The sequence below is a fragment of the Acromyrmex echinatior genome, chromosome 16, assembly GCF_024713525.1.
Source record: "Acromyrmex echinatior isolate Ae372 chromosome 16, ASM2471352v2, whole genome shotgun sequence".
NCBI classification, from domain to species: domain Eukaryota; kingdom Metazoa; phylum Arthropoda; class Insecta; order Hymenoptera; family Formicidae; genus Acromyrmex; species Acromyrmex echinatior.
Genome location: NC_141867.1, coordinates 9,985,465 through 10,002,304, shown reverse-complemented (window position 1 = coordinate 10,002,304; position 16,840 = coordinate 9,985,465). Strand labels below are relative to the sequence as shown.

General features: G+C 35.4%; 1 protein-coding gene across 1 annotated transcript in view; it reads left to right on the top strand.

Moving 5' to 3' along the window:
* Window positions 1–14,262, top strand: part of LOC147907162 (facilitated trehalose transporter Tret1-like) — a 50,697-nt gene extending 36,435 nt beyond the window's left edge. Inside the window, exon 2 of the mRNA XM_087414635.1 lies at window positions 12,903–14,262. Coding sequence (XP_087270761.1) covers window positions 12,903–13,306 — 404 coding nt within the window. The 3' untranslated portion in view covers window positions 13,307–14,262. The remainder of the gene's footprint in view (window positions 1–12,902) is intronic.
* The last annotated feature ends 2,578 nt before the right edge of the window (window positions 14,263–16,840 follow it).

Genomic DNA, 16,840 nt, shown 5'->3' with positions numbered 1-16,840 from the left:
CACGAAAGGGTCATTACGTAAAAAAGTTGTAAAGATGAAATTCGGCTCGAGATGCTGGTATCCATAATAGTCCTTGCAGAAACGTACAAGTCGTAGAGAATCGCACATTTGTTTTTATCAAAATCCAGATTCAAGTCATCATACAGATAACATTCCGAATTCAGATAGACTTTCGCATTGGTTAATTTGCAGTCGTTGAATCGACTATATCCTCGGACATGACGTTTTTTCGACCTGTTTGTATAGCGAAAATGACGTAGCGTGGCTTCTCGAGTTGAGTAGCCGTCTTAATGGCCCACGAATGTTTGGTTGTGCTCTAAGAGCGGAAACTCGTACAGATATCACGAGCGAAATGCTCTGATATCGTCCGCTCTCCAAAGCGCGCAGCATCAACAGCTTATTTATCTCGCTCAATAACACGTGCGATATTCGCCACTGTACTTGTCGCACTGTGTATAATATATTAAATATTTAGGAAATATTTAAATAATATTTAGAAAAACATACACAAAGTACAAATTAAGAATACATAAAGCATAATAGTAATACATATACACTGTATGAAAATATAAAAAATGTAAAAAACGTAATAATAATATAAATGTTGATACATATATTACATTAGATATCCGTCAATGCCCTCACGATAACGTGTCCGTCGAGTTCGGTACGACGTATCGTATATATTTGTCATCAATATGGATTCAGGGCGATTTTTAATTCGGATATCGTGTACTCTTCGTGTAATTTAGATTGACGGCGATTCATTTCGATCTCTTCGTGACACCGCGTATAATCGTCGAACGTTATCATTTGCGCTACGATGTTATTCTTCATATCTTTCGCCTTTTTTTAATGTCCTTCTTGCCATCCGACCTCACCGCATACATCTTCGCTCTAAGACTAATGAATTAGGTTTATTATCGCATCGTTATTTTCGTCCTTCATCAGACCGGGTACTTTTTTGTTCGCGAGAGGCATACCGTATGCGTTGTCCGTCAGATAATCGCTCATGTCGAATCTAGCGATATTGCGTTTCATAGTCTCATAAATATCCTCGCACTCGATGTAAGACGGTCCGAAATTATGTCTGCGTCGGTGTACATAATTTTATATTTGTCGCGAAACAGTAGTAACATACGTGATGAAATTCATACAAGCAGACTTTCGATATGTCAAGTTTACACATACCTACGTAAATCAGCTTGTTGAACTTCATCTCAAGTTTGCGTAGTCCGACGGCGATCAAATTTTCCGCAAAAACGCTGCGGCTGTGAAAATTCGGTTTTGCGATTATTGTCTCCGTCCCATTTTGTTAATAATTTTACGTCAACGTGGTTGCGCACATTCTCCATAGTTTTACCGAATACCGCGTTGTTCATTAATTTGTATATAAATTTTTTTCGAAATCGTTTTTTGCGCGAGTTCTGAAATTTGTATTGAGTTCAATGTACTCGCGAAATCATGGAGATACGCGAATTGTAGCACCAGATGAATCTTTGTTACGCGAAGATCGTGACAATACATTGCCGCAGGTTGCGGTAGTGGATGACATAACGCTGTTTATCGTACAGCGTCGCTAGAAGTTTAGACTCGCTCTTACCGAGCGACTTATTGCGCGTCGGACAGAACGGCAGGTCAGTGTATTGGTCGTGTAGATGTTGTAGATACTCGAGATCGACTTCGAAAATGTAACCATTGGATGAATCCAGAGCGATCGCGTTCACGTCAAAGTTCGTTTTGTCTTTGATCTATTCAAATATGGCGTATGGCAATTGTTGATATATCGCCACCCATATAAATTGTTATCATCGTAATACATCAAGTACAACGACAGTTCCGACGTATGAACGTATGTATTTGTTATTAGCCTGCGCGTTTCTATTAGAATATTGACTGAGGCCACTGCGTATATCGCGCTCGGTAATCATGACCATATCAGTGTCAATGAGTAACTCAAATCTTATGCATGTATGTTTTAGCAATTGCTCTCGGATATCGCTTGTCAGCGAGTTTTAAAATAGTTCGCGCAGCGTATGTTCTACAATTTTTTTTTTCGACGTAGTCAACATACTCGGAAACACACGGAACGACACGTTTACGAGTCAGTAATTCAAATTTTTCATCCGATAATGTTGAAAATTTGGAACGTACGATTTTTAATTTGTCTCTGTTTAGGAACGACGCTAATTTATCGAGGCTTATACTGAGAAATTTAAATGAATCGATGAATCGTAATTTTATGTATTTTTGCGAGTCTGCTGTCTCGGCGGTATCTTTATTTAGTGAACGAAATAGAATTTTCTTTAGTTATCGGTAGTACACCTACATGTTCACTGTACGCGATAGCAATTTCCTTAATTATAAAGTGCGCGTTGTAGCCTGATAAATTGTAAAAAACGATCTGAAGATATAATGAATTTATAATTAAGATTGCAATTTGCATGCGCTGGACCACGGTATCGCCCGGTTAGATGGCAATGATCGCGTACCCGCGTATTGTCTGATGCGAACGGTTTTTTGCAAATGTGACACCGCATCGCGCTACGGTACGCCTCCCATTGCTATTTCGACAACATTTCCATGGGTACAATATTGTTGGCAGATACAATATTTTTTATATGATGCGCCAAGTCTTGGAGTTGTCGCGCGAACCATGCTATACAGTCTTCATCGCGACGGAACCGATATGACGATAACGTGTCATCGTACGAACATCGCACGTAATATCATATATATATATATATATACACACACACACACATCTCGTGCTGTTGTTACGTGTACGACGATGCATCTTCCCTCTCGGGTTCTGTCTTCCGTAGAAAGCACTCCAAGTCAGCGTAGACAATGAATGAGATGCGCTCCTTATAGCAGTAGTTTTCAAATTCGAACCACTTGTCAGTGCCGGCAGTCGGATAGCGCAGTCGTTCATTTTCCCACAGTCCATTGCGTGCGATTGCAATTTTTCGTTCGTACTGAAGTAGTGCAAGCATCTGAAAAAAACAAAAATTATAACTGTTACCATTATTTTATTAGTAAGACGGAAAATTATAATTTTCTATGTGTACTTATCGATCGCAGAAAAATTTCTTGTTCTTGTTCCTAGTTGCGATCTCACGAGACGGGATAGATTTTTTTGTCCACGCAAAATGTCCAACAACGTCGTCACGTACATCTTGCATGTACAACAGTAATTGACGTATTTCTCTTTCTTGTCGCTGGTAAGCCCAGAGGAAGAACCTATTTATTCTCGATGCCGTACATATTAATCGACATGTCGTTCAAACGTTCAAATCTGGAAATGTCTTTTAAAGTCATTGGAAACTCAATGTTCGTGAGATTCAATTCTGTCATATAATGCGGATACGATTCTCGATCCGCATTTCTTTCAGCCGAGTACAAAGCGGCGACCACCGACTACGCGAAGCACGCATTGTTCGTCGTACACACATTGATCACCGCTCGTTTCATCGCTATTTCCCGCGGAACTTTGATATGACATCCCGCACGCATGGGATTTAATTTGTTCATGTTCACAATCAAATAGAGAATTCGCGACAATGCCCATTTGCTGTTCGCGTTCCTGGAACTCTTCGAGTGACGTTAACATGGGCTCGATGACATAATGCTCGTATCACTCGCGCAAATCGGTGTATTGGTATATCTCAATGTTTTTACTCTTAATTCACGTTTGTCGTTTGTCGCAAACTTGCCGTTGAACGCGGTTTTACACTATCGTGTCTTTCTATAGCGTCTCGCACATGCTCGAACACTATTTCTTTCGCGTCTTTCAAAAACCGTCGCGGCTCAATGTAATCCGCGTTGACCACAACGCCCGTCAATATACGGCTTTCAAACGTGGAGTCGATCTCTCGCCAGATGAGAGATCGTTCGTTACCATTCGCGCATTCGCCACCAACGTGCTCCTCCAATTGCAACTTTGCAAGTCGCGCGATCCTCGCCACCATGGATTTTCTGTGTTCAACAGCAAGGCGCAGACGCTTGGCACGACAAAGTTCTTCGAGCCGCTCGATGCACTAGTCGCATAGTTACCGTCACGCAAAATACTCCATTAGAGTAGCGACCTGGCCGCATTGCTCCAGCAATTCGCGTTCCACTCACTCATGATTTTCTGTCTTTTTTTTTTACAGTTTTAGATCATACTCTTACATGAAGCACTTGCACGTGACTCGTTCACACACGTTGCAGCATCGCTTTACATCTAGAATATCATAGTGTTTTATCACCTTGGTATTATGTTCATTTACTAAGATACACTCTTTACAGATAGAGATAGCATAATTGCTTTAGAGATAGCATAATTGATTACGTATATATTTATCACACAGGTCACGAAATACCTTTTTAGCAAGATTCTCCTCGCGATCGTATGACATCACTAACTTGTCCATTATCATCACTTCGACGCACTTTTTACCACCCACGGGAATCTTAATACACCTGCAGTTATATTAAATTTTCTTTTCATTTTGCATTGAGTTTTAACACTGTTCCTTTATTAAACCGAAAGTTTTGTACCAAAATCTTTCTTCGAAGTCAATGTTTCGTCTCCTAATCATCCGAACCAATATTCCTTTTCATCATCGTCATTGATAATGACTCCCTGTTTCGCACCACGTGTATCTACGAGGGGTATCCAGAAAATAAGTTCCGTTTGTATTATACGTTTAGTAAGGTCGATGTATGAGCGAGCTGACAACACAGCATTGAAGAGGGGAAGCTACCGAATAGAATGAGCGGTGTTCGGCGTCAGTAGCTCGTGAAACACGGTCAGGAGAGGTTATCAAAATGGAGTCCTCCACTTCGCGTCCCGCCACCTCCATTCCGATTCCTTCTCGAATTGTTTTGCGCGGCATCATTCAGTTTCTTTTTGCTCAAGATTTTAAATCGGTTGATATTCACAAACAGCTTGTTTCTGTATATGGAGAGAGTGTGATAAGTGAATCTATGGTGCGGAGATGGGTCCGAGAATTTAAGGCAGGAAGACATTCGCTTGAAGACGAAAGTGGGAGAGGCAGACCCTCCCTTATCACGGATGAGTTGACGACAAAAATTGAAAATGCGATTCGCAATGATCGTCGTTTAACTTTAGATGAACTCCACAACCTTTTTCCAGAGATATCCCGAAGTCTTATCCATGAGATCGTTTCAGAAAAACTCGAATTTCGCAAGGTTTGCGCCCGTTGGGTTCCCAGAGAACTGACTCCTCTACACAAGGCCACACGAGTGACTGCAGGTAAAGAATTTTTGGACCGTTACAGGGATGAGGGAAATGACTTCCTTAAATCTATAGTCACTGGAGACGAGACCTGGGTCGCCCAGCTGTAACTAACTGGACTAAAGAACTGGCGGGAAGTTTCTATGCAGAAGGGATTTCGAAGCTTGTTTCCAGATATACAAAATGTATTGAGATTGACGGGAATTATGTAGAAAAAGACTAGAAGTTGTCAAGTATTATCCATGTAAATTTTAGATTTTTTCAATAAAAACTTTATTTGTAAAAAAAAACGGAACTTATTTTCTGGATACCCCTCGTATTTCTCGATCGCGTAGAAACTGCATCGGCGATATTCGCACATCTTTATCTCTCCTCCGCAGATCACAGTCTTCAGGAACACTTTTTGCGCGCGCGTTCATTTTTTCACAATAGTGTTCACAATAGTTTTTTAATGTGTGCAGTGTGGGCACTTGTTGCACGGAAATATAGTGTACATTCGCATTCTGCAATTCGTGCAAGACCGATCGCCTAGCGCATCAATATAATCGATATCGTGCTTTCTTACAAGATATATTCCCACAATATCGGTGTCAGCTAAACGGATCATGCATGCTGCACATACAGTTAAAGCATCACCCGTTGTATAATAGCACGGATCATGCAGTGTCTAGTACAGCTATTCACACGGATTTCTGGAGACAAATTTCTTTGCGTGATCCATATCATGCTCGCTCAAATCACTAGCATAACCAGTACCGATAATACTTCTTCGTCGGAATCTTGGTCCATTATTTCCTCAAAATCTACTTTCATTTCTTCGAACACTTCGAACACTTCGTCTTTAATATTCGCGAACTGTTCCGGATCCACGTTTCTAAAACTCAACCACGTTGGGTATGTTCTCAACATTCTCACGATGGTTAGCCATATTTTTTCCATTATTCTTATTGTGACCGATTCGTTCGTCTTCCAGGACACCAACTGAGCGCTTATAACCCATTATATATTTTATTTGTGACTTCTCTGCCCCTTTGCTTATTGGGTCACACTTTCTTTAAAAATAGATAAGGCAGCATTACGAGCGGTTTTAATTTATATTTTTCACATCTCATTGGTATGTTTATATAAACAGCACCAACGCTTTTTTTAATGCTTCTTTTAACGTGTCGCGACATGCCATCGATCTCTTCCCAGAAAAAATCGTTATCGACATTTCTTCGAAGAAATTTAAGGGCTATGGGAACGCAGTGTGATTTCATACTTTTCACTTTCATTTTACTATAGAAGAGTTATGTTTAGTTTAGCAGCTGATACATTGGCGCTTCTCTTAACGCGTCGCGACATGTCACCGATCTGACACTGTAAACAGTGTATATAGGTTTTTTCATTCAATTGTAAACTTCGATTACGAGTGATAATATATGGATCGAGTAAAAAAATATGTACGTTGAAAATCGATCGAGCGCAAGGGATACCGTCCCACAACCCGAAAGTCCGACAACCATATCGGTACACAGTTATTATTTCTGAAATTAATTCATTTATATGAATATATATAATAGTTCAACATCTTAACATTCAAAAAAATTTTTGTTCGCATCATTATATATGTACTTTCTTTTACTTTCTATCTTTTGCCTCGACACGCTAGTAAAAAACCGTATTGAAAAACTGCATCACAAAAAAAGAAAAGGAATTTTTATTCTATTGATCATTTCTTCCGTCCTTTCTTTATTTATATCACACTCCGATATCATTGCGCGCTCTATCTTTTTTTAACATGCGAGCCCTTGTTATCTACGCATTTTTGGGGAGGGGGCGACGACGGGCGGCAGCGGCGGTGGCGGCGATGGCGGTAGCGGCGGATAACGAAAAAAATACGCATAGCGGAATGTCATCATGTTTACATAATCAATCGATCGTGGTCCTATATTTATGTAAATACTGATGTCACCGAGACCTTTCCCGCGCTTTCTCCCTCCTCGCGCCTACGAGTACTCCTCCACACCAACGAGTACCCCTCGCGCCAACGAGAACGTCCCGCGCCCCCCTCTAACCTCATGAGTTAGAATCCCTCCTATACAGCTAATATGTAAAAAAATATCTTAATTTTAATTATTGTACATTATTGTCATTTATATTTTTTGCAAAAAATGTATCTAAATAATAAAAAATTTTATTTATAAAAATTATGTTGAAAGTAAAATTTTTTACAAGTTTTTCCTAAAGATACGTTACCAGCATATTTTTCACTAATGGACACACTTCTGAGACATAGCGCCAGTCGCGTTATCGGCGGCTCGACCATCGAGCAGCGAGTGATAATGGGGAAACAATGGGCATCACTTCGAATCGGTCCGAAATGAATAACTAATTCTGATCACTGATAAAAGATACATAAAAACGTTAATACAGAATTGATGCATAAATAATTTTTACATAAACAAATAATGTACTTGTTTATGGTAGGTATTATAAATGTGATGGCCACAAAAAAAAGTATATAATAAAGTGATTTTCTATATAAAGAACAAGTAATGAGTATAGTAGTTGCGCCACAAATATCACATTTTACTTTAGAATCACTTTGGAAACAAAATTCAACTGGTGTTTGGAATTGTGCCCGTTTATTCTGTACATATCAGTTGTAATATAGCTGTAATAGTCTATATGTATGCTGTTATAAACTGTAATTGCTGTTTTGTCACTTTTCCAATATTCCACTTGGATTGTTTTTTATATTCAGTCGATGTTGCTGCTTCAACAAATGTACACACAACTTCTTTCAGTAGATATACCAGTAGATTTAGATTTGTATAATTAAAAATTTTATGCCAGCAATCAATTTTTGCTTTGATTGGTTGCGGCAAAAAAATTTTAAATTATCCAAATCTAAAATCAGACCTATCTCATATGTTGTTTCTAATCACACTAATAACAACTCTTTAAATATTCAACTTACGGTCGACAATGTCTCACAAAATATTCATTCTAATTCTGAAAGAATTGACATTAATCCAGAAAAATTTAATAAGACCTCCCCTAGATACGCTACATGACAAATGGTTCGTTAATTTGAGCGGCAGTGACATTCCCTTACAAGTTCGGTATTTATTACTTGAAAAATTTGGGCTTCCTATCAATAAAGATAACACGGACAAAACTTTGATTGAATTTATCAAACACATTGAAAATAATATTAGTGGTCGTCCCAAGAATATCATCAACTTTGTCAGAAATAATTCTTTCCCAATACTTAACAGATTCCATAACGATTTCCCTTCTCCTACTTTTACTAACAAACAGATTTTGGAGTGGCTACATGTTACAAAAGATTTATTAATGATCATCTTAATACACTTATCACAAACGCTGACAAGAGAAGTGTTACTGTTGCTCTTGACAAGGATCTACTCTTGACGCCTATGTATCGAAAATAGAGGAGATTCTTTCAGACATTAACATTTATGTAATCATTAATAAAGATCCGAGTAGGAAATTGACTCAAGACTTACCTATATTGTTGGTGAGATGGAAGCGTGATCGGTTTATTGATCAGCAAACATATCGGAGATTGCTTACAACTGATGATGTTATACCTAGAGCTTACGGTTTGACCAAAATACATAAAGACATAATCCAGTGATCCAGACGTAATTGAGAGTGATTGTGTCCTCTGTTAACAGCTCAATATATTATCTTTCTCTTTTTTTACATAATACATGATATAATTAATGATAGCATACCAAAAGCTCCTAGTCACATTAAAGAGTCAGTTTTATTTGATTGAGCATTTAAATGATACTGTTTTAAATGGTACTGTCTCTGAATATGTTTTGGCTTCGTTAGATATAGTATTAGGTGTACAAAAAAGTCTGAGCTTTAGATTTGATACAACCGAAATAACAATTTAAATTTTATATATCTTCCCGCCCTTTTGCGGTTTTAAAGCGTTAACATTTGGCCTTCTAAAATGCCATACGGTTTGGCGTTTGATGCACATAACCTCAAAAATCAGTAGTGTTCACGATGGCAATAACAAAAGAGCATATTCGATTTTCCATCCACTTCGCGTTTCATCTGAAGAAAAATGCTGCTGAAGCCACTGCAATGATTTGTGCTGCATATGGAGAGAACGCTGTAAGTCATGCTACATGTAAAAGACGGTATCAAAAGTTTCGCCAAGGAGATTTCAGTCTTAAAGATGAATCGCGTGCTGGACGCCCTGAAAAGATTGAAACGGACGAATTGCAAGCACTGCTGGATATAAACTCTGCGCAAACTGAAAAGGAGCTTGCAGAACAGCTTGGCGTTACGCAGCAAGCCATTTCCGTACGATTACATACGATGGGAAAGGTTCAGAAGGAAGGCAGATGGGTTCCGCATGAATTGTCCGAAGACAACAAAAATCGACGGCGTGACACTGCACTCACTTTACTTTCAAAGTTCCGGAAAAAAGATTTTCTGCACAAAATCATTACAGGCGATGAAAAGTGGATTCTTTATGATAACCCTAAACGTAGAAAATCATGGGTTGATCCTGGTCAACCTTCGACATCGACGCCCAATATCCACGCCAAGAAGGTTTTGCTCTGTATCTGGTGGGATTGGAAGGGTGTGTTGTACTACGAGTTGTTACAACCGGGTGAAACAGTCACGGCAGACCGCTACCAACAACAATTGACCAATTTGAGCGATGCATTAGAAGAAAAGAGGCCATTTACTGACCAAGGACGTCGTAAAGTGATCTTGCTTCATGACAATGCTCGACCTCATGTTGCGAAAGCGACTCAGGACCATATCTTTGCGTTAGGCTGGGAACTTCTTCCGCACGCGGCGTATAGCCCAGACATGGCGCCTTCCGATTACTATCTATTCCGGTCGCTGCAGCATCATTTGGCTAATACACATTTCGTGAGATTAGAAGAGATACGAAAATGCATTGATGACTTTATCGCTTCGAAGCCGGTGAGTTTCTATCGTCAAGGAATTCGCAAGCTCCCCGAAATATGGCAAAAGATCGTTGATGCAAACGGAGAATATTTCGCTGATTAATATTTTTTCGTTTGTTTTTGAATAAAGATTGAATTTTATAAAAAAAAGCTCAGAACTTTTTTGTACACTTAATATCTCTTTACTAATATTCCTGTTGAGCTAGTATTAAATAGCATCGATAGGAGATGGGTTTACATTTCGGCGAAGACAAACATCTCAAAAAACGAATTCATTATTGCAGTTAGATTTATTTTAGATTCAACTTTTTTTGCTTTTAATAACAGAACTTACAAACAGGTATTCGGTACTCCAATGAGTTCACCATTATCGCCGATAATCGCCGACATTGTAATGCAAGATCTAGAAGAAATAGCACTTAAAAAATTGTCAGTACAACCATTGTTTTACTTTAGATATGTTGATGATGTCATTCTTGCATTTCCATCTGATACTATCAATGACGCTTTAAATATTTTTAATTCTTTACATAAGAGATTGCAATTTACTTTAGAGGTTGGTACAAGTGACAGATTGAATTTTCTTGATATGATGTTTGTTATAGATAACCAGAGAATTATATTTGATATTTATCATAAAAAGACGTGTTTGGGAAGGTTTCTTAATTTCCATTCAAATCATCCTCTGCCATAAAAAAGGCACTATTATTAGTTTCATTAACAAAATTATCCTCTCACATCCACGATTCCAATAAAAAAATCTGATAGATACTATTCATACCTTTTTAAATAATTGTTATTCTCTCTCTTTTATCTTCTCTACAATTGAACAAAGATTAAAGTTTCATATACATAATAAACATATTACACGTAATTCACAAGAGAAAGACAAATATTTTACGATTCCTTACGTCAAATCTATTTCCGAAAGTTTCCTTCCTATTTCCAGTATGTTCCATTGTAAAGTATCCTTTTCTATTCCTAACACATTAAAAAGTTTTATAAAAAGAGAAAAAGATAAGTTTGATTTCCTATTTAACCAGAATGTAGTTTATAAAATCTCCTGTGACGATTGTGAAGCGAGTTATGTTGGTCAGACAAAAAAAAAATTGAGTACGAGATTACACGAACATATCTCTGACATTAAGAAGAACACTAGTTCTCCCACTGTCATAATTGATCATCGTATTAATTTTGACCACAATTTTAGTTGGGACGAGGTAAAAATTTTAGACTGCGAATCTTCGTATAATAAGAGATTGGTGTCTGAAATGATTCACATTAGAAGACAGAAACAAGGTTTTAATAAATAAAATGATACTAAATCTTTACCTGAAACTTTACTCACAGATCATTCAATCTCTTTCTCCTTCTTAGCTGCATTCTTTTTCTATTCATTTCTCTTCCCATTTTCTTTTCCCTCTTTATTTTCTCCCTCTTATGTTCCCCTTCCTTTTTAGTTTACCACTCCAACTTCTTGTCTTTATATTTTGTATTTCACATTGTCTCTGAGCATCTTAGAGAGAGGATTACATTCTATCTCATCGCATTGCCTAATAAGACATAACATATCACTTTAATACACAATAAAAGGTATTTATTTTCAATTTATTTGTGTATTAAATTAAACATATATAATGTATGACGGTACATCATATATTTTCTATCCGCTTTAATAATTCTTATGTATATTTCTCATAATATTAGATTTTTTGCCTTTTTATTTTTATTTTTGTTACTTACGACTCGTTTTGTACCTTTCTTTTTATTACTTGCGACTCGTTCTGTATTTTTTTATTATTTTTGATTTCTTATTCCTGTGGCAATTTTACATTACATTTTGTTTTATTTTATTTGTTACCGATCAAATTTTATATTTTAAATTGATGACATGTTTTATTTATCAACTGTTCAAAAAATTCTTTTATTTTATAATAATTGTTTTAGGCTCGTAGCCCTTTTCTTTCTGCTTGTTTAATTTATTGAACTTTATTATTATTATTATAGTTTAATTTTTAATAATTTGTTTATAACAATTTGTTGCAAAATTGATTTTTGCAACATGTCTTTTTTGCAGTTATACAGAGCATAAGAAACTACACAATTTTTATATAAAATATTTTTGGATATATCTCATCATTTAAAAGATATTTTTTAAAAATAATACATTCCATTATTTTTGAAGGAGTGTTTTAAATTTCGAGATAAGCATAAAAAAATATGGGTCTAATATTTTTTCATGCTCTACATCTATCCAAAACTCATTAAAATCGGTAAAAGTCAGTTCCGATGGTTCTCTTGTGAGAGTGAGCACTGAAAAAGAACACAGTATTTCAAATATTAGGTATAGTAAAAAGAAATCCATTATTTTTCTAATAGATTTTCCAATAGAGGCTTTAATCTATATCACGCGTAGACGAGATACAGATTACTAAAGCCATCTATTGGAAAAATAATGGATTTCTTTTTACTACACCTAATACGAACGTTTAAAATAAATGAGTATTAAAAAGATAATTTTGATTAGGAAAAATTATTCTTTTGTCACTAAAAATAATATAACCAAAAAACTCAATAACAACAAAAAGTTTTTATTAAGTGCGCGCGCGCATGCGTGTATGTGAAAACATAAATGCATATTTGGCAGTAAATATTTATGTAAATAAAACTAAATATAAAGTAAAATAATTTCAAATTTTGATTTGCAGGATGGTTTTATAAATTAAAGGATCAAGATCCAGAGTATGATGACTTGTATTTTTGGATGCCGCCAACTTGGACAACTCTCTTTTTTGCCGCTTTCAATGTCGGTGTCGGACCGATTTCATGGGCGCTATTAGGCGATGTTTTTCCTATGCAAATCAGAGAAACTGCCGTTGCATGTGCAGCTGCTTTTAATTGGGCACTATCTCTAATAGCAGCTATAACATTCGGAGAGATGGTGGGTGTCCTTGGTGTCCCAAAGACTATGTGGCTCTTTGCTGGCCTTTGCTGGATAGCTGGAATACTTTGCGCCCTACTTGTAAAAGATACTCGTGGTTACAGTCTAGCCAAAATACAAAAAAGCTTTAGTCTTGAGGATGAACAAATAGAAATGAACAGTATGGAGTGAACTTGAGATATCAGATTGCAATAATGATGTGAATTTTCGCAATGAGAAAAATATCTGGTTAGATTAATAGGAATTCTAATTGAAAATAGACGAATCAGAATTTTCTGGTTAAATCTATTAAAATTTCAGTTCAGACAACTGAAATTCCAATTAATGTCAAAAGCTTCATTTTCAACCAGACATTTTTCTCAGTGCAATTAGTTCGAAATATGGACTTGCTGAAGATGAATATTTTCTGATATGTGGTACGGTGGTAATTTAAAAGCTTCTATTTTATTCTTTAATTTTAATTTATCTTGGAAATTTAGTCATTTTTTCTAGCGTTTTGATGTAAGCTGCAGCACACGGCAACTGTCAACAGTGTGCTTTAAAAATGATAACATCATAATCAACCCAGCAAGAAAACGTATTACCTCATTTTGCAATTGTGGAATATTGAAAGCGTTCGTTGGCAGTCTTTGAGCAGTCCAAAAAGCAGATTTGCTGTATTTTGTTTTAAGTTAAAATATTATTAACAAATATAGTGTAATAGATTTAGTGTAATAGATTTTCTTGATAAGTTTAGTTTTTTGACAAATTCAGTTTCTTGACAAAAATAACATGATTGCGAAAACCATCCTAGTGAGAAATGAGACATCAATCTGACATGCAATTGACGGCAAAATAATCGAAACGATGTCGAGATTCGATATTAATTCGATGAGTTGTTTCTTGCTGGAACTGGCAAAATCAAAAACTAATTTAAGGGAATCCTAAAATAAAGTCTGAACTCCGATGAAGTCAGCAGAGGTCGCTGTTTTTCCAGCGCATCGACATGTTTTTACATTTTATCACACCAATATCTCATGCAATCTATACACACAATTGTACGTGTCAATTTTCATATAACAAATTCGTCGCGATAAAGCGATTAACATTTTTATCACACATGATTGAATTCATCTTAAAATAATCTTTTTTTATTATAAAAAAATCAAAATTAAAAAAAAAGTTAAATGGTGGAGATAAACAAATAAAAAAAATATATAAAATTTTTTTCTTTTGATTTTGTTTTTGTTGTTTATAAAGTACTCTTGAAACAATGCAAATTTTATTTTAAACATTTTTTTCTTTCAGTTTCGACAATATCCGCTTTGAAAGAGAAAAACCAATTTTTTTCTAAAAGGTGTTTCATCTCTTAAAAGTGCATGGGTATAAAAAATACATCGCTTATTTTTGTTTGGAGAATAACATACAATAAGATCGGAGGGGAACAGTTGGGTCTCTTTCCTTAAGTCTAATTCTCTTGATGTTATTTATTCGCGCAAACTATGTGTATGTGAATTACCATTTCGTAAAAAAGATTGCAAAACTTTCGTATCAAGCAAATGTTGTCACGACTTGAGATGCCATATTACACTAAGAAATGGTAAAAAATACATTAATTTCGAAATTTTTGGTCATCCTCTGCATAAACTCCATCTTATAAAAACATATTAATATACTTTAATCCTGGAAAAGGATTTTCGAATCTATAAAAGAGAAAAAATATTTGTTATAGAAAAATAATGAATAATTGCTTGCCCAGACATTAATTAGCGTCTGGTGAAATGCGAACTTTCCATTCTTGTAGATCACGATCGATTACTTATTGACATTTTATCGACTAATAAGTCTTGTCGTTGCTAGGCGCGCCCTCTTTGCTTTTTTATGTATATCTTCTTGTTCCTTTGTACTCACAAGCGCAATCACATTCATTAGACATGTCGATGGCAATTGTACGAAGCCATGGTCTGATTTATGACAATGCTCATGAATATTATTTTATCTTCGTTTGACATTTGACAAATAACAAGGATAAAATAATTTTTAAGCGTTGTGAGCGCGAATCGAACTGTGGCCCAATAAAGTGCTTATAATTCTTGTAAATCATCATCTTTATTTATTCGCTCCCCCCTAACAAATGGTTATGGGTAGTACGTTCAGAAGTATAAAAAATATAAACAGGCAAGGCGCATTATACTGGGAAGTTGAGAGGTTATAGAAGAAGTAGACTCAGGTAGAAAATTCTAGAAAAAACATTGAAAAAAATGAGTCATATAGACAACAGAAACGAGAATTTAGTCGAGAAGCTATTCGATAGAAATTATCGGACATGGAAAACCGAAATAAAGTAACTCAAAGATAAAAGACTACTTGATTATGCATTCAGTAAGATCGAGTTAAGTGATACTGCAGCCGATAGAAAACAATATCAAACTAACAACGATAAGGCGTTGGTAGCTACAGATTTAAGTCTAGCAATAGATCAACTGGTACATATAAAGGATTATAAAAGTGCATATATGACGTGTGACAGACGCTTGAACAAATCCATGAACCTAAATCAAGATGTAACTTGTATCTAATTTTTATATCTTACTTTATAATATATTTATTTTTATTTACTCTAATTTTAATTGCGAATCATTGACTCTTATACGCCCCTTAATTTTTTCATTGTTTTAAATCTCAAGAGTCCTTTATTATTTATTTTCTAAGTTTTTTCACATTGGCTGTAATGAAGCATCAAATACAATTTTCATATTTTAAATTTATACACAACTATGGTTTTCATGTAGTTAAAATTCTTAAATTATGGATTAAATTTCGTAGACTAATTATAAAAAGTAGTTTATATATTCGATTTAAAACATTATATAACCTACAAGACCATACCGCAACATCTACTTAGATTGACTAATTTCAATGTTAAATTTTACTATATATCCTAGATATTTTCACATAAAAAAAATTTGTTTCTTAAGAAAATATCGCAAATAGAACTTAACGATACTCACAGAAAAAAAACAATACTATAGATCGCAGATTTTCCATCTTGTTGTTAGCATATCTCAATATTTATCTATTAAAATTTGCGATGAATTCATCAACACTCAAGATAAGTCATGTTTTTTCTTTTACACCAGAGAAAAGAAACGATTCGAATCCAAAATAAAATAGTTGGCTGAAAAATAAGAGAGAGGAGTCATTAACAATGTAAAATTTATTTATTTACATAATCTCTCTACAATTCATACACCTTCTTTCTTAAAAAATAATCAAACTCCCCTTTTTCCAAATACAAACAAAATAGATCCAAAATTTGGCTCACATAAAATCTTACCTTCACTATCCTCTATTAGAAATAATTGATTTGTAAATCTATCCTCTATTCCGGAAAATGTTCAATGCTTTCTACAGTTAGGCGAGAATTTCACTTTACTCAACAAAAATAAAAACAACATATTAGATTGTAGGTATGAACATAGTAGTCCAAGAAAGATATTGCTAACTACTCCATAAACATATTAAATAATATTGTCTCTTCCTCTCTTGGCAAGATAACTATGGAAAAAAAGTTACTTAATTAGAAACTGACACTAAAACATTTTTATTAGAACACCCTAGTGTTATACTGATACATGCTGACAAAGGCAATATCATAGTATTTTCAGACAGAGAAAGTTATACTAACAAAGTAACTGAGATGTTCAATGATAAGATTACTTATTC